This window comes from Spea bombifrons, chromosome 4, assembly GCF_027358695.1.
Source record: "Spea bombifrons isolate aSpeBom1 chromosome 4, aSpeBom1.2.pri, whole genome shotgun sequence".
Lineage (NCBI taxonomy): Eukaryota > Metazoa > Chordata > Amphibia > Anura > Pelobatidae > Spea > Spea bombifrons.
Genome location: NC_071090.1, coordinates 4,204,742 through 4,221,956, shown reverse-complemented (window position 1 = coordinate 4,221,956; position 17,215 = coordinate 4,204,742). Strand labels below are relative to the sequence as shown.

Below are 17,215 nucleotides of genomic sequence, written 5' to 3'. Positions count from 1 at the left end.
TCAGGCAGGGTTGGTAAAAGCACAGCACGGCGGCCCGCAGCAAACCAAAGCCATGTCTGACCCCGTAGTGACAGCCTTCTTGACCAAGCTGATCTGCGAACGTGGAGGAGCGCTCCCGAGGGCCGAACTGGGGCAGCTCCTGGATCTACCCCAAGAGCAAATCGATGAGATCCTGCAAGCGGAAGAAAAGAGATTCCCGCAATGTGGGGATCTGGTCCTGGCAAGAAGCCCCTTAAGACTATGCGCGGACTACCTGAACGGGAAGGAAGAAGAGGATGCCGACTGCGACAAGTTGCACCTCTGCAGTTATTACCTCCAGGGCAAGAGTTGGCTGTGCAAAAAGTAAGTAACCAAGGGGCAAAGCTGAAGAAAGTGTCCCGTTACCATATAAGCTGGTCTGCCGCGCTTGTTGGGGGGGGGGGTCAAGGGCCATAACATGTAGCTAGTCTACAGTGGGTTGCGGATCATGTAACACGATGTAACACGATGTAGCACTATGAATAACTACAATGTTCGGCCCTAACGGCTCGGAAAAAATAGCTCAGAAAAATGTATTTTTAGAAGAGGATTTTAGTAAAAAAAAACAAAACAAAACAAAATCTACATCACATGTCCTCTAAATATAAACAACATTTTATAAAACAGCAAGTAAAACAAGAAATAAAGTGAAAGGGGTTAATCTAAACAAATGCCCCCAAAGCGTCACTGTTAAGAATGGCAATCCCTCTTTGTGACCCAAATCCCCGATGCCCCTCTTTCCTCCCCTGATGCCCCTCTTTCCTCCCCAATGCCCCTTTTTTTCTAGGAGGTCGGAATGTTTGCTGGGTATGAGGGTATCGCAGGGTTCTACAGCGTATTTTTACCCCTTCCATGGCCTCAGTCCTCATTGTTATGACATCATATCGCAGCATACTCCATGGTGTAATTGGGCCGGTTAGGGGAGATCGGGGATCTCCATTGTAGCCAATTCGTTGAGTAGCAACACAGCGGAGGTGCAGAACGCCCTAGGGCGAGCAGTCCCCCCGGGTGTGGAGCACAGGGACGGCCGTTGCTGCCTAAATGCCACAATCATATTATTTTTGATGTCTTCTATGCTTTTAATAGTGTGTTGGGCGCTATGTGTAGAGTAGCAGACATGCGCAGATAAGGGAGCCCATGTAATAGTGAGTGGTGATAAACACTACGTGGACAAAAGTATTTGGACGCCTCCTCATGACTGAGTTCAGGTGTTTCAGCCTCACCCATTGCTAACAGGTGTAAAAAAACAAGCAGGTAGGCAGCCGTCTCCACAACAAACACCGGCAGGAGAACGGGGCGCACTGAAGAGCTCGATGGCGCTGTCATAGAATGGCACTTTGGTGGAGGAAGGATAACAACCTAGGGCTGTTTTTCGGGGGTTTGGGCCCTTAGGTCCCTTAAAGGGTCATCTTAATGCTTCAGCGTACACAGACCATTTGGACAATGTGATGCTTCCAGCTTGGTGGGAACAGTTTAGGGAAGACCCTTTTTCTACTCCAGAATGACTGCGCCCCAACCCACAAAGTAAGGTCCATAAAGACACGGCTGGATGAGTCTGGGGTGGAAGAACTTGGCCGGCCACACAGAGCCCCGACCTCAACCCCAGCGAACACCTTTGGGATCAACTGGAACGGAGATTGAGAGCCGGACGTCTCGTCCAACATCAGCGCCGGACCTCACAGACGCTCTACTGAGTGAACGGGCTAAAATCCCACCGAAACGCCCCAAAATCTGGTGGAAAAACTTCCCAGAAGAGCGGAAGCCGTTGTAGCTGCAAAGGGGGGACCAACTTCATATTAATGTCTGTGTATTTAGAATGTGATGTCATCAAGGCCCCTGTTGGTGTAATGGTCAGGTGTCCCAGTACTTTTGTCCATATGGTTGTCCTCGTGTCCTTGGCTACGTGTCTTTTGGGTTTAATTCTGCTCGGATTGACACGTTTTCTGCACTTTGTACGGTGATTTTAACACCATCCTTCCCGACTTTCTGCTTCTGGTGTCCCGGGACAGTAAAGGTGGTGGAGCCGAAAGTAGGCGGGGTTACACTGTAATGTGTGGCTCCGCCTACTTTAGGCTCCAGCCCCTTCTGTCCTGGGACACCTGTACCGAGTGTCTGGAGCTCATTTACCAGCGTTTAGACTGCGTGCGTCTCTCAGACACAGTTTAAAATGAAATGCACAATGCATAAGCAGTATTTTAATGCCGGGACAGCTCCCCCAGAAAATGGGACTGTCCCGGCAAATTCAGGACTGTTGGTAACTATGTAATATGAATTACTTTGTTCTGAGTCAGAGAGTTGATAAAGCAGATATTTAACTTCCAACGCGCCCAGTAATGCATCGTCCCAGAATGAGAGCGCTGAGTCATGAAGGTCTCAGCCAGTCAGGAGACACTCCTGGCCCTTTATCACTCCCATCACTCCTGTGTTCCAATGGCCCTTTATCACTCCCATCACTCCTGTGTTCCAATGGCCCTTTATCACTCCCATCACTCCTGTGTTCCAATGGCCCTTTATCACTCTCATCACTCCTGTGCTCCAATGGCCCCTTTATCACTCCCATCACTCCTGTGTTCCAATGGTCCTTTATCACTCCCATCACTCCTGTGTTCCAATGGCCTTTTATCACTCCCATCATTCCTGTGTTCCAATGGCACTTTATCACTCCCATCATTCCCATCACTCCTGTGTTCCAATGGCAGGTTGTGTTCGCTGATCCAAGTTTAAGTTTAAAAGGCTTATTGATCGTTAGAAAACCCTTTTGTTACAGACAGAAATTTCCTCGTTTCCCATGAGTGACCCCAAACTTTTCAACAGTAGTGTGTATATATATTTATTTATTTATTTATTGTATGGGGGAAACATGCATACATTATATATTGTTGCAAAAATGTTGTGTTAAGAACAATAAGTTCAATAGCAACTTTTAAACATTTTTTTTAAGGAAACAGTGCAAAAGTTCCCACAATACCAAATCAGATCACAATTTGGCTGTTTTGAAAGCTAATGATATCAGCGGGCTGAACGATCAAGAGTTAAAGATCCTCTTCATGCAAAATGACCCCTTTATACTTCCTGGGGTAAGTAAAAAAAATAAAAATAAAAAACATATTCCAGTAATTTAAACTCTTCGATAAGAGTAAATCAATACGTTTTGTGAAGATCCACCTCTCACAGCTGGAAAATGTTTAAAAACATTGTTGGGGTTAATTAGTGGTGCAATCACCATAGCAACCCAGTGATTTTATTTGCAGTATTGCATGAGAATCGCTCTTTGTATGTAAAAGAAAATGTCACCAAATATTTTTTTATTACTAATATCACATTAAGTTTTAAAAATATAAATACCTGAGCCCCAGATCTACTAGACAAACATCCCGACTCCTTATCATACTGCCTGTGGGTAACAATAGAATGTCTCAGTCTAAATCACCCAGCCGGACTCTCTGACTAATGAAAGTCTATGGAGGAACAGTCTTCATTAGCGTTGCCATAAAGCATCCTCTCGGTCTGTATAGCGCTGGGGGTTATATTACTGTATACAGCGCGGGGGTTATATTACTGTATACAGCGCTGGGGGTTATATTACTGTATACAGTGCTGGGGGTTATTACTGTATACAGCGCTGGGGGGTTATATTACTGTATACAGCGCTGGGGGGTTATATTACTGTATACAGCGCTGGGGGGTTATATTACTGTATACAGCGCTGGGGGATATATTACTGTATACAGCGCTGGGGGTTATATTACTGTATACAGTGCGGGGGGTTATATTACTGTATACAGCGCTGGGGGGGTTATATTACTGTATACAGCGCTGGGGGTTATATTACTGTATACAGCGCTGGGGGGTATATTACTGTATACAGCGCTGGGGGTTATATTACTGTATACAGCGCTGGGGGTTATATTACTGTATACAGCGCTGGGGTTATATTACTGTATACAGTGCTGGGGGGTTATATTACTGTATACAGCGCTGGGGGTTATATTACTGTATACAGTGCGGGGAGTTATATTACTGTATACAGCGCTGGGGGTTATATTACTGTATACAGCGCTGGGGGTTATATTACTGTATACAGCGCTGGGGGTTATATTACTGTATACAGCGCTGGGGGTTATATTACTGTATACAGCGCTGGGGGGTTATATTACTGTATACAGCGCTGGGGGTTATATTACTGTATACAGCGCTGGGGGTTATATTACTGTATACAGTGCTGGGGGTTATATTACTGTATACAGCGCTGGGGGTTATATTACTGTATACAGCGCTGGGGGTTATATTACTGTATACAGCGCTGGGGGTTATATTACTGTATACAGCGCCGGGGGTTATATTACTGTATACAGCGCTGGGGGTTATATTACTGTATACAGTGCTGGGGGTTATATTACTGTATACAGCGCTGGGGGGTTATTACTGTATACAGCGCTGGGGGTTATATTACTGTATACAGCGCTGGGGGTTATATTACTGTATACAGCGCCGGGGGTTATATTACTGTATACAGCGCTGGGGGTTATATTACTGTATACAGTGCTGGGGGTTATATTACTGTATACAGCGCTGGGGGGTTATTACTGTATACAGCGCTGGGGGTTATATTACTGTATACAGGGCTGGGGGGTTATATTACTGTATACAGTGCTGGGGGTATATTACTGTATACAGCGCTGGGGGTTATATTACTGTATACAGCGCTGGGGGGTTATATTACTGTGTACAGCGCTGGGGGTTATATTACTGTATACAGCGCTGGGGGGTTATATTACTGTATACAGTGCTGGGGGGTTATATTACTGTACAGCGCTGGGGGTTATATTACTGTGTACAGCGCTGGGGGGTTATATTACTGTGTACAGCGCTGGGGGTTATATTACTGTATACAGCGCTGGGGGGTTATATTACTGTGTACAGCGCTGGGGGGTTATATTACTGTATACAGTGCTGGGGGTTATTACTGTATACAGCGCTGGAGGGTTATATTATTGTATACAGCGCTAGGGGTTATATTACTGTATACAGTGCTGGGGGGGTTATATTTCTGTATACAGCGCTGGGGGGTTATATTACTGTATACAGCGCTGGGGGTTATATTACTGTATACAGCGCTGGGGGTTATATTACTGTATACAGCGCTGGGGGTTTTATTACTGTATACAGCGCTGGGGGTTATATTACTGTATACAGCGCTGGGGGGTTATATTACTGTATACAGTGCTGGGGGGGTTATATTTCTGTATACAGCGCTGGGGGTTATATTACTGTATACAGCACTGGGGGGTTATATTACTGTATACAGCGCTGGGGGTTATATTACTGTATACAGCGCTGGGGGTTATATTACTGTATACAGCGCTGGGGGTTATATTACTGTATACAGCGCTGGGGGTTATATTACTGTATACAGCGCTGGGGGTTATATTACTGTATACAGCGCGGGGGGGTATATTACTGTATACAGCGCTGGGGGTTATATTACTGTATACAGCGCTGGGGGTTAGAAAGTACTTGAAGATTATTTTTAGAGGTCTGTCAGGGACCCGGCTTTCTCTGCTGCTACTTTTATATCTTTTTTTTTTTCATGTTCCACAATGTGTGTGTTTTGTATTTTTTTTTATTTTTTTTTTTTTTTTACATTTTTGTATTTCCGGTTAGATTTGCAGAAAATATGTCCACAGCGCGTGCGATCAGGATGGCTGCCCGTTTCTCCACATCTGTGGCTTCTTCGTACGTGGAACTTGTAACCGCCAGGTTTGCAAGAAGCGTCACGACCTTCTGGAATCGGGCTCAGACGAGCTGCGGAAACGTTACTCGGAGGCGTCCATCAAAAACTTCCAAATGATCCTCGACATCCAACACCGAGAGAGGGCGGAGGACCCGGCCAACAACGGGAGAACAAGAGGTGCCGGCAGGACCCGGGGGAGAGGAACAAGCAGAGGAACAAGCAGAGGTACCGCCCATTGTCCTTAAGGGGTTAATACTAAGTCTCCCGGATCAAAAAACGTCTTTCAATCGTTTCCTTTTCAACTTTTGAAGAGGTTTTTTTCTCTAATTAGAGCTCTGTACGGAATGAATGGAGTTTATTGCGGCCTCCTACGTGTAGGAAGGTTCCGGATCCCCGATCTGTGTGTTTGGAACCAGCCTCTGTTCTGCTGTTCTAACGATATTTTAAATGTGAATATCGATAGTTTTCTTCTTCGTTGAATTCAGGTTCCAGGTCTCGCAGCCGCGTGTCTGGACAGGACTCCGATGATGAAGTCCCGGGTTCCGTGGCAAAATTATCGCTATCTCAAGACAATCTAGATCAAGAAAAAGGATCCGGTCCGTTCTACTCAACCTCTTCTTCCTTACTGAGAGCAATAATGATTGCTGGAAACATGTCTGGCGGCCCCCAAGGAAAGTCATACGAAAGTGTAGCCAGAAACTTCTATGAATATTCTGGAATATCAAGGAATGTAACAGCTTCTTATACGTCGGGTTTGCAGAAGAACGTGTCCACTTCATCCACCGCCCAACCAACGTCAACTGTCAGAGCCAATACACCTAGCCACGTGCAAGCCGAAGGTTCATCCTCTGCCCAGCCAACCACAGCTGGCAATGCTGGCATCTCCAAGAACATTCCCACCGCAAGCCCGTCCTCTGCCAAACTAACTACACCGGTCGGGGTCAACGTACCCAAGAACGTGTCCACCGCTTCTTCACCTTCTGCTGAAAAAACCACGGCCGCTGCCAGCATGTCCAAAAATGGGTCTACTGCCAGTCCACCCGTTTACCAACCAGCTACACCTCTCCAGGGATATATATTCAGGAATACCTACAATGAGGGTTCCTTCCAACCGGTACCAGCCAACATACCCAAGAACGTGTCCACCGCTTCTTCACCTTCTGCTGAAAAAACCACGGCCGCTGCCAGCATGTCCAAGAATGGGTCTACTGCCAGTCCACCCGTTACCCAACCAGCTGCACCTCTCCCGGAATATATATTCAGGAATACCTTCCAACCGGTACAAGCCAACGTACCCAAGAACGTGTCCACCGCGAGTGTGTCTAGTAACGAGAAACCATCCGGTCAACAATCCAGTACCTACAACCAGCCTAGAACCTTGGACAACCACAGCTCCCTGCGATCAGGTAATGTCAGGTCCTCAGAACCTCGGTAATGATTTTAAGGACTTATATCTTAAAGACGGGGAGTGGAGAGCATTGAGGAAAACATATCGAAGCAGGAAGCACCTGGTTCAGTCCCGGCTTTTATTTCCTTACCCCAGCCTCGGGCGCCCAAAGTCACTCCGCTTCAAGGTCGGAATGGGATTTATTCGCGTTATTCGCGAATTAGCATTTGTTTTGGAGATACGCGATTAAAAAAAAGGGACAATTTTACCCAACGGCAGCTGAGAGCTTCTCTCTCCTCCCCGCCCCCCGTTACAAAAGGCTCCCTGAACCAATCAGCAACCATCAGCAACCGGACAACAGGGAGAGATAACCGCGAAGGGATAATCGTGCAGGTTTCACGAACACGGGGTTAAGATCGCTCCCATGCCATACACATAAAGCTGTATATTATATATATTATATATCCTTAAACAGCATTATATACGTTAATATATAGGGGACTTCTTAGGTCCCACATGCATTATAGTCCATATGGTGACTGCAGTGCCCATTTAACTGTTTAAGTGCCACCTACGTATGCACCAATGTTTGCAAAGTGTTGCTTTGCACTCTGCCAGTCAAAGGGTTAAAATTCAAGAACGTAAACAACTCAAATAAATGTATATTTTTTCATCCTGTTGTCTGTTTTATGAAAAGAAATGAACTCTGCCAAGAAAGAAGAGGATAAAACGAAAGACTATACCGAGATCTGTCTCTTCCATATCTGGAAAAAATGCAAATTTGGCAGTAAGTGACCCGTAATCCCTTTCTTTTTTCTTTTTTTTTTCTCTAATGCTATGGCAACAAAACTTTCAGTCTATCGGTGGCTTTTTCTTCCGCTATATTATATGGGAGGCCCTAAAAAATACTGTAATATGGGGGTGAAAAAATATTATTGCGTTTTTTTCCCTCTTGTGACGGCAACAAGTGCCAGCCTATCTTCTTCTTTTGCTAAATTTAAGGAGGAGGGAAGCTGCAGCAACAGGGCTGCAGCTTCTGGGTAAAGGTAAGTACCCCTCCCCCTCCCCATTTTTTAGAGTTCGTCTATAAAGGGGCTGTCATCTCTGTACTTGGAATAAGTGTAATTCTGCACTCGCCATATTAACCCCTTCACGACAATGCATTGTTTTTAATGGGTTTAAGGACAACCCATGGGTCCTTAAGGGGTTAATACTTTATGTTGTGTGTTCTGTTGGCAGGTCGGTGCAGCGAGATGCACTTTCACCTCCCCTACAGGTGGCAAAAGCAGAATGGGTCAGAATGGGAAGACCTGAAAGGCATAGAAGTCATTGAGAAAGCGTACTGCGATCCTAGCATTTCCGGGTAGGGCTTCGATATTAACCCTTTATGTCTATTTTTTTGCAGTTGCCCCCCCAAATTGATTTATTGTGTCGGAAAATGTATCCATGATATGATTGTTTGAAAGTCCCGTGAATAAAAGGAATATACTATGTATCTATATGATATATTTATTTATATATATAAGAATCTATTGTAAATGCGTCAATCAGTCCATGTGATCCCGCAGAACGCTCTCGGTTGATTTTCTGAGCATGAGATCCGGATCGTCCCGTGTCCGCCGGCTCTCCACTCCCTCCTCCGCCTCGAAGCCGGCGGACTTCGTGTTGACCACGGAATGGCTGTGGTACTGGAAGGATGAATACGGAAGGTGGTTCGAATACGGAAAATCAGTGAGTCTGCGGAATCTTTAAACCCAACGGAAACATTTAAATCACTTCAAATATGAGCCGCGTGTAAAAAAAAAACAGTCAGGGCTGCCACTGGATGTCGGGGACCCGGGGGAAAGGGCTTAATGGGTTAAAACGCTGGGTCGGGGTCCATGTCATAGGTTGATACTGGATATGATAATGATTGATAGTAACGAGGGAATTGGCATAAAAGATTCCAGCTTCTGGCGGCCTTCTGTGTCCTGGTTGCCCCAAAAAACTATATTTTTATTAAAAAAAAAAAATGAATATAGCACATGAAATAATTAATTGATTGATATTTATTTTTTTTCTTCCCCAGAACACAAAACAGGCGAGCGCCTCCATAACGTCGTCCGATTTGGAATCCATCTATCTGTCTGATCCCACTGAAAAAGTCTATTTCCGGGCAGGGCAGCAGGACTACGAGATTGACTTCCGAAGTAAGACGTTTTCTAAATTCAGTAGACATCTTGGCGTTATCTGTAAAAAAAAATGTTACCTTGTACAGCGCTGCGGAATCTGTCGGCGCTTTATAAATAAAGTATAATAATAATAATAATAATAATAAATCTACTAACTTTATTATGATATGAATACATAGCCGAAGGGCCAGCCTAGGCTTGGACTGGCCACCTGATACACTGGGCAAGACTCTGGCCAACAGCACCCCATACTCGCCCATTCTCCAGCGGCATTTTGGGTGCTGTAGTGTGTGGCCGGCACGTATCCATGAGCCTAAAAACATGCCATCTGTCATATCCAGCCATTGGCCGCTTACATCATTTGACGGCTAACGGCCTTAAAGTGCCAGGGCCGCCTCGTTAAACCAGCCTGGCCCCAGGGTCGGTAGAAGCCCTACTTCATTTACATTCCAACACAAAATCAAGATTTATTATATATATTTTATTTTATTTTATTTATTTATTTATTTTTGTATTTCTTGTTATAATATTTACTGCATTTTTTTAAATTGCAGAATGAAAGTTATTCTCCCAGAAATATTTTTTTTTTTAGATTTATTTTAATTTTTTTTTTTTGTGAATCACTTCTATGGCCGGAGCTGCTTTTTGAAGGCCCCGGTAGAGATTTTTGATTGTGTTTTATAAAAAAAAAAATAACAAATAAAAAAGAGCATGTCTTCATAAATATTATCAATTTAACGTTAACTAATATTTTTAACCTTTCCAGCCATGACACAGAGGAACATCGTGTATAAAACCGAAAAAGAAATGCGCAGGAGACCCAAGTTTCTGTCTTATAACGACGTGGTTAAGCTGGAAGGAACGTAAGTATTTGGTGCTTTAATCGCATTATATTGGAGTCGTTTTTGTCTATACATTTTGATCCGGTCGCCGGCTGTAGTTCAGGGATCGTCTGCTAGGTGGCGCCAGTGTCTATAGCGTTTTATTCTGATTTTCCAGTACTAAATCGGCAGCGACCGGTCCTTCCCCGCATACAGGGAACACGAAGACAAGTATCTACCCATCAACCTGGGACTCCACCGCGCTGCCTGAGGTTGGATATAAGGTACCGGCATGATCTCCTTTTTTTCCAAGCGGAAATTAAAAAAAAAGTGGACCTAAAAACACAGAAACATAGAATTTGGCAGCAGATCAGACCCATTCGGCCCATTTTTCCCTCTTACCCTTTCAGTAAAGAAAAACTTCCTTACATGACATCTAAGCCTCTGACCCTCTAGATATACTACACCCCCCCATCACTATACCATTTAACCCCCAAAACCCCCTTAAGATTAATATTTTTCGATTTTATGAATAATAGTCCCTTTTTTAAATGCTTTTTAAGTAATTTCCTTAATAATGAAGGAATTTTCCTTTTTTTTATGTGATTTCTTCTCCCTTACAGCTGGTGACTGTCCCACTGACTTCCACAGAAGGCTCAGATATCAAACTCATGTTCATGAAAACCGTTAAGGGCCACGTGGTTAACAAGATAAGCCGGATACAGAACCCGTCGCTGTGGCAGGTGTTTCAGTTGTAGGTATTATTATTATTATTATTATTATTATTACAGGAGTCGCATTGTCAATGTCTGTCCCAACTGCTTGGCTCGCAAGCGTACAATCTAGAGGTTCATACTTCTTGGTAAACAATAGAGTGGCTCGGTCCTGATCACCCAGTTGGACTCTCCGACTAATGAAAGTCTATGGAGAAACGGACTTCATTAGCATCGCCATAAAGAATAAACTCTCTGACAATTGTAAGATGTAAGGCGCCGTATATTTAGTTATTGGAATCAATAGATTTTATGTAAAATTTCTAACATTTTTATTATTAGGAAAAAGGAGCAGATGAAAAAAGAAAATAAAGGAGTAAACGTCAGAGAGCAGAGGCTGTTCCACGGAACGAGCAGCGCCCACCTTACCGCCATCTGCCATCATAACTTTGATTGGCGGATCTGCGGGGTCCACGGGACTGTATACGGGCAAGGTGGGTCTTCGGCTAAGCGTGGGGAAGGAATGTTATATCATAATAATAATAATAATAATAAGTCTCTAGCTTATTAGTCGGGGGGCTATTTAGACATTTTGGAGTCTAAGAATATTGTTTTGTTTTTTTGGTTTTTTTTTTTAAATGTGGGCACGTAAGAGTTTTAACCAAATTTAGTAGATCTTCTTAATTTTATTTATTATTATTATTTTGGTACCATTCAATAGTTTGGGGTGCTTACAAATGTCTTGTTTTTGGAAAAACAAACAAACAAAGCTAATTTTGTCCTTTAAAATAACATGAAATGGATTAGAAATCCAGCCCAGACGGGGTTAATGTTGTAAATGATTGTAGCTGGAAACAGCTTTCACTCCCATCACTCCTGTGCTCCAATGGCCCTTTATCACTCCCATCACTCCTGTGCTCCAATGGCCCTTTATCACTCCCATCACTCCTGTGTCCCAATTGCCCTTTATCACTCCCATCACTCCCATCACTCCTGTGTTCCAATGGCCCTTTATCACTCCCATCACTCCTGTGTTCCAATGGCCCTTTATCACTCCCATCACTCCCATCACTCCTGTGTTCCAATGGCGCTTTATCACTCCCATCACTCCTGTGTCCCAATGGCCCTTTATCACTCCCATCACTCCTGTGTCCCAATGGCCCTTTATCACTCCCATCACTCCTGTGTCCCAATGGCCCTTTATCACTCCCATCACTCCTGTGTTCCAATGGCCCTTTATCACTCCCATCACTCCTGTGTTCCAATGGCGCTTTATCACTCCCATCACTCCTGTGTCCCAATGGCCCTTTATCACTCCCATCACTCCCATCACTCCTGTGTTCCAATGGCACGTTGTGTTCGCTGATCCAAGTTTAAGTTTAAAAGGCTAATTGATGGTTATTAACCCTTTTTCTCGTCCTCGTTTTCCCTGAAAACAGCTGAGTCACTGCACATTTTTGAGCGATAGTGTATATTAATAACTTATGTTTGTCCTCCGCAGGTAATCTGTTCGCTATCCCATGCATGTTTAAATCCCCTCGCTGTATTAGCCTCTACCACCTCTGCTGGGAGGATGTTTTGTAACCATCTCACACTTCTTTTTCCACCCCTTTCAGGAAGTTACTTTGCCAGGGATGCCTCTTACTCTCATAACTATTCCCCCGCGGACCTCAGCGGTAAAAGAACGATGTTTTTAGCCAGCGTGCTGGTCGGAGAATCCGTGAAAGGGGATCCCTCGCTGAGACGCCCTCCGTCCAAACACGGGAGCCTCACCCGCTTCTACGACAGCTGTGTGGACGACGTCCTCCTACCGTCCATCTTCGTCGTCTTCGAGAAACATCAGATTTACCCCGAATATCTCATAGAGTACGAAGAGGAGAAGAAATCCTGTTGCATCAGCTGATAAAATAATGTGAAAAATACCCTAAAACAAGAAAAAAAAATGACAATATTTTTACATTTTTTTTAAATTTGGATTTTATGAAATCTCACATTTCCTAAAATTCGAACTTTTTGAATAGTTTGCGTAACGGTCGCGGAATACAATAGGATTCCGGGCCGCGTGATTCGTTTTTTTTTTTCTGGTTAATTCAAATAGTTATAAAATATAACAAAATACAGAAAAAAAATATATATATTTTTTTTAACCCAGCAGATAAACCTTTTTTTGGGGGGGGGGTAAAGGGGGTCTCTGCTGGTGTCTGGATACTTCCATGGATCATGTTCATGGGAAGGCATGAAGTTCAAACATCATTGCGTGTTCTCGGGAGACGTAAAAAAAAAAATGCCGGTAATGACATAAAAAAAGCTACAAAAAATAGAAAATAATAGTGGAGATAAGACGGGACGGGGTTAAAACGGGTGATGCTGATCCCCACGTCGATCCCACTCCTTGCGAGGATCCTTCCTCCTCTCCTCCCCTTCTATTAAGGCGTCTGGCTTTTGCCTTGTTGCGCATCGGGTGGAAAAAAGGTTAAAAAAATAATAAAAATAAAAAATGTCCTCGTTCCAGTGGCTTGGAAAACCGAGGTCCAAATGGGCCGCGTTTAATATACGGGCAGTGATGCCCATCTATCGTTCAGGGGCCAATGAAGCAACCTTCTTTTTGCTTCGCGGGTCACTGTGATTTTGTTTCATGGAGCAGAGCAGAGTCTCCATAACTGTGCATGCGCGTGCCGCAGCACGACACTCTCAGGATTTAACCTAGAAGCCTGATTATTCCTCCCCATTAAGGTATTCCCCCCACACACACCTTCTGTTACAGAACCAGCTCCCTTTACGCGTTGAATTAATATAGAGGGCATTTTACTGCTTTTTGGAGTTCTTCTGCCCCATTTAGCTCCTCCCCTAGTCCCCTCTACTGAAAGCGGGGAGCGTACCTGAGTATGCTTCTTGCATGACGTCTATGGTAAGCCAGGATTATGATTCCTCATCTTCTTTCTGCTACTGTTCTATTAATCGTTGAATAACGAATGTACAGAACCCCCAAAAATACTTCAATTGCCATCGGACCACAGATATTGAGTACAAAAACATGAAAAAAAGGTCAATTTAGTGGAAATACGGTCACGGGGAGCATAAGGGACAGTTTAATGTCAATGGGAGCGCACCAAGTAACCGGAGGGTGGGAAAAGGGACCATGCATTTATCATAAGCGTTAAAGTAGGTATGATGGCTGCATTGTACTTTTGAGGGGCAGGTCTGCTTAATTCAATGAAATCGATCGAAAAAAAGTAATGTAGGTTTTGAAATAATCGGCTAATTTTCCTGAAGCATGAAATAAAGTGTGAAGGCGACAAAGTTTGTGTGCATGGGGAAGGTATGCGGTTTGTTATAAGGTGTCAATCCTTGAAATGAGGTGGGATTTTATTTATATTCAAAATCTATATTCTAAAGACCAACAAGGATTGCGTAATCCAAATGTTGCAATCTGAAAGTTAATTACTAATAAACTTGGTTAATTATAAAAGCGTGTGTTTTTTTAAATATTGTTTATTTTTTCCGTATTTTTCAACGATTGATCTATACAGCTTTCCGGCCCGGTACATGGAAAGCTACCGCAATGCAGTCTGTGCCGGAATGCGGAGTATGCCGGGGAGCGGATTTTATGAACACCCACTACGCATCGGTCAGGATCTTTCAGTCCCTTCGTAAACGGAATCCGAGGTTACGAATCGCACGACTTAAAGAAACAATCCCCAAAAATATGGATTTTTATTATTTTTTTTATGCGTTTTGGGGTTAGGGTGACCGCATGTTTTTTTCTGCCATTCGGGGGCGCACTGTGAAGCCGATGAGATTACACACACAGGCGTATATTACATATATATATATTTACACGGCGGAGCCGGACCCCAGAACATAAAAGAGAACCCCCCCACACACATAAAAAAAATGATCAGAAACTATGGAAAAGGAATGAGTTTATTTAAGATGCATAGCGCTGAAATCTAGGATTGTTTGAAAAAAAAAACATCTATGGTGCCTACAAAGTAATCATTAAATATTAAATTTGCGCCAACTTTAAATGCTAAAACTTTACAGGGGTGCGACCCGGGGGTCTGGGTAAAGCACTGCTTCCCTCTCAGTTTCCTCTTTTCCCAGGCAGGCAAGCAGCATTTGGCTACGCCCACTCCTCCCCTACTCCCCACCCCCGCTTAAGGCAGTCTGGGGCTAGCCCTGCCCAATGCAATGCTAGCCCCACCCCCATACCCGGGAACTTGTGGGCTCCGTCTACTCAGAGCCTACCCTTGTGAGACTTGGCCAGGTCAGTGGGTGGTCACGCTGATGTCAGTGGGCGGTCTCGCTGATGTTGGGCGTGTTCTTGCGGACATCAGTGGTCGTTTCTGCCGAGATCGTGGTAAACACCCCCATTTCAAGGGGAAATGGGCGGGGAGTGGGGCGTTCTGCATTTTACTGCGTTTCTACCCTTACCCAAATGCCCCCATTAGACCAGCATAGCTCCCAACATTACAAATGCCCGAAGAGGGATATTTTTGTTTCAGGGGGTGTGGCTGGGGGTGTGGCTTTACTGAGACGTTGTAATGTAAAAATAAGAATAATGTTTATTTACTCTGATTAATATATAAAAAAAAACCCTTTCCCTGCTGTTTCCGTCACATTATTACATTTCTGAGCTTCCGGAGAAGCGGGGCATCAGGGGAGGAAAAAGAGACTTATAGAATTTGGGTCCCAAAGAGACAGTACCGTATTTATCTTCCGCTGCCCTAGGCCTGACCACCCTTACTGCTTAGAAGACTTGCGGCCCCCGGGGCGGGAACAAAACATGGAGGCCGTGCCCGCTCCTCCATAGTGTTAACGGCTCGCTTGGGAATATAATAATCTGCCTTTTAACCGGCCCTTTCAGCAATAGTGCCGCCGGGAGCCGGATCGGCCAATAGGAAGCAGAGGGACTGCCGCCCCCCCTGGATCTGTCAGTCTAGGCCATAATATGCCACAGCACAGAAGGACTGTCTCTCGTAAACAGGGATAGTTGGGAGGTATGGAACAAGGACATAGTTGATCAGCTGCTTAGTTCGTTGCGTCCGTAATTCCTCCCCGTTCCTTTCTCTCTTTCTTTTGTTCGTTGTCCTTTATCCCCGGTCTCCGTGTCTCACTTTGTCTCGACGCCTTAACAGCTCCCCATTCCCCCCCACCCCCCCTCACCTACCCCTGGCCAGATCGCACCCCACGGCCCTCCCTCCCGCCTCTCGGAGCTCTCCCCTCCTCCTCCTCCTCTGCCTCCCCCTCCATTTCTTTCTCTCGTCCTTCCTCATTTCCCAGCCATGTCTCTGTAACCAGATCTGACATTTCCGGGTACATTGTCTTAAAGGCGCAGCGCAGCTTTTCACAAATCACTCGCTTCTGCCCCCAAAACAGAGGCCGCCTTTCATTAAACGAAACCCCCGCTTCCTTTATGTTTTTAGTTCTTTCCATGTTTAGAATGGCAGGAATCGGGTCGGTAGAGCCCGTGTGTAGCAGGTGCACGGATTGCGACATTGTGTTCGGTTACACTGCCTACGGGACAGTTTAATGTCAATGACACCCTGTCTGAGCTAGAAGCTGCAGCACTGCTGCAGCAACTGCCCTTCTCCTCCATGGTCTGACGATTCTTGCCACTGATTGGCTGCTCGAAGCATAAAGCATATAAAACCCCTTTCACCGTCCGTGATTGTGAACCCCTCTTTATTAACACGTTCACGGTATATTTCTGGGATCATTTGAGTTCAGAAAGCTGAATCTCCAGAAAATAATCACTTTCCAAAAGGATTTATACTTCGGATTTTCCCAGACAATATTAAAACACGGATGGAATATGATGGCGCAAATCAATAAATAATAATAACAACAACAAACAACAATAATAACAATAATAAATAATAAATAATAATAACCATAATAATAATAAATAATAATAATAAATAATAATATTTTACGCTGTAACATTGTATCTTTCACAACTATTTCCTTGCCAGGAAGGATTTGCCCTGGAAAGTGCAGCTGCTTATCATGTCTAACAGTCACTTAACCCTTTAATCTCCTTCCCCTTGATTTTAACATCTTTTTAGATTTTTCCTATTAGACTTTTTCTCCCACCTATCCATTATATAGAATATGATTATAATTAATAGAATGACTTGTATGATATGAGCATATCTTTCTTCCTTGTGCCATTTCTCTTGCACCTTCCCTTCCCAATCTGCTTCCCCAATTCCAGCCCCTATTCACCTCTCCATCACACTTACCCCCAATACCCCTACTCTTCCTCTTCCCCACCTGCCCCCACCTCTCCTCACCCACCACTCTCTCTTCCTACCCTTTGCTTAGTGCATCTGCCTTCCCCTTCCTCCTCATTTTCCACATTCCTTCCT

General features: G+C 44.4%; 1 protein-coding gene across 1 annotated transcript; it reads left to right on the top strand.

Moving 5' to 3' along the window:
- On the top strand, positions 1 to 12,764 carry LOC128490543 (protein mono-ADP-ribosyltransferase PARP12-like). The gene is made up of 13 exons (XM_053462466.1): positions 1 to 342; positions 2,960 to 3,095; positions 5,683 to 5,977; positions 6,238 to 7,158; positions 7,837 to 7,926; positions 8,379 to 8,502; positions 8,708 to 8,870; positions 9,208 to 9,328; positions 10,077 to 10,173; positions 10,310 to 10,415; positions 10,755 to 10,885; positions 11,187 to 11,338; positions 12,461 to 12,764. Exons 1-13 carry the CDS (start codon positions 53 to 55, stop codon positions 12,745 to 12,747), a joined length of 2,913 nt encoding a protein of 970 aa, XP_053318441.1. The 5' UTR covers positions 1 to 52; the 3' UTR covers positions 12,748 to 12,764.
- The last annotated feature ends 4,451 nt before the right edge of the window (positions 12,765 to 17,215 follow it).

Bases quoted from the DNA above. Each gene is read 5' to 3' on its own strand.
- LOC128490543 (XM_053462466.1), top strand. From the start codon at position 53: ATGTCTGACCCCGTAGTGACAGCCTTCTTGACCAAGCTGATCTGCGAA. The intron at 3,096-5,682 runs GTAAGTAAAAAA...ATTTCCGGTTAG, and splicing joins ACCCCTTTATACTTCCTGGG to ATTTGCAGAAAATATGTCCA. The intron at 11,339-12,460 runs GTGGGTCTTCGG...CACCCCTTTCAG, and splicing joins CGGGACTGTATACGGGCAAG to GAAGTTACTTTGCCAGGGAT.